Consider the following 1036-nt stretch of genomic DNA (forward strand, 5'->3'; position numbering starts at 1 on the left):
CGGCGATGCTGGTCCGGGAGCCGGCGGCGGGGGCCAGCTGTTGCTGCTGCGGCGGCGGCGGGTGCACTTGGGCCGGAGCCGCCGGCTGGTGAGCCGCGATGCTCTTCCGGAGGGTTTGGTGCTGATTCTCCCCAGCCATCGCTTCCCTCCCCGGCCGCCTGAATGGCTCTGCCCCCCCTGGAGAAGCCTGCTCCGCTCTGCTTCCGAATCAGCCCGAGCCAGACTGGAGAGCTCTCAATGGGAGGCGCATGCGCCGCCGGCCCTTTGGTGCGCCTTCAAAGTGGAGCACGCTCAAGGACTCCAGAGATTGCGAGACGGGTGGGGGGTGGGTGGGAGAGGAACCAGGCGAATTTGGGCTCGATGCGGGGTTGAAATGGGGCCCGGGGGAGACCCCTCCTCCTTTTTCCTGCCCTGCCTCGAGGAGCCTGCTTTCCACCACCCACCCCTTCTTGGGAGAAATCATTCTGCCCAGCCCTGGTCGGTTTCCTGCGCCTGCTGCCAAGGCAGAGTGTGATTTATTATTTTCCCCCCTCCTCTCCCCTGCACCAGCTAATTAAAGAAAGCGAAGCCGCTGCCCTTACCTTGCCCTGCGCTTGGCAGAGAGCTGGGTCTATGTGGGTGAACTTTTTTCTCTCCCTTCTCCCCGCCCCCCAATCCCAAAGTATCTCAAACTGGAGAAAGCAAAGGACAGACGCACTCTTTCGTCTGCCTTCTCCAGAACCAGTCCTTTGGAAACCAAGAGCAAAATCCAAGATGAAGCCGCCTGAGAGCCAAGACCCGCGCCCTGTGTAAGGAAGCAGCTCTGAATCATCCAAAACTGACTTGGAGCCTCCTCCAGAAGTGAAAAATTGTTTCGCTACAGAGATGAAGAGCAGAAGGGCATCAGTTGTTTGGGTTGTGATTATTCTGCAAAGAGCCAGACCGGCTGCAACCTCGTGAACACTTTCCTGAGAGTAGCAGAAAAGAGGAAGAGTCCAGCAGCACCTTAAAGGTAAAGGTAAAGGTTCCCTTGCTCGAAAACCAGTTGAATCCGACT

At 58.3% G+C, this 1036-nt stretch overlaps 1 protein-coding gene across 1 annotated transcript in view; it reads right to left on the reverse strand.

Moving 5' to 3' along the window:
- Positions 1 to 139, reverse strand: part of SLC7A10 (solute carrier family 7 (neutral amino acid transporter light chain, asc system), member 10) — a 66890-nt gene extending 66751 nt beyond the window's left edge. The window contains exon 1 of the mRNA XM_015424777.1: positions 5 to 139. Coding sequence (XP_015280263.1) covers positions 5 to 139 — 135 coding nt within the window. The remainder of the gene's footprint in view (positions 1 to 4) is intronic.
- Between the last annotated feature and the right edge of the window lie 897 nt (positions 140 to 1036).

The sequence above is a fragment of the Gekko japonicus genome, unplaced genomic scaffold, assembly GCF_001447785.1.
Source record: "Gekko japonicus isolate JY-2015 unplaced genomic scaffold, Gekko_japonicus_V1.1 scaffold892, whole genome shotgun sequence".
In the NCBI taxonomy this organism is placed as follows: Eukaryota; Metazoa; Chordata; class Lepidosauria; order Squamata; family Gekkonidae; genus Gekko; species Gekko japonicus.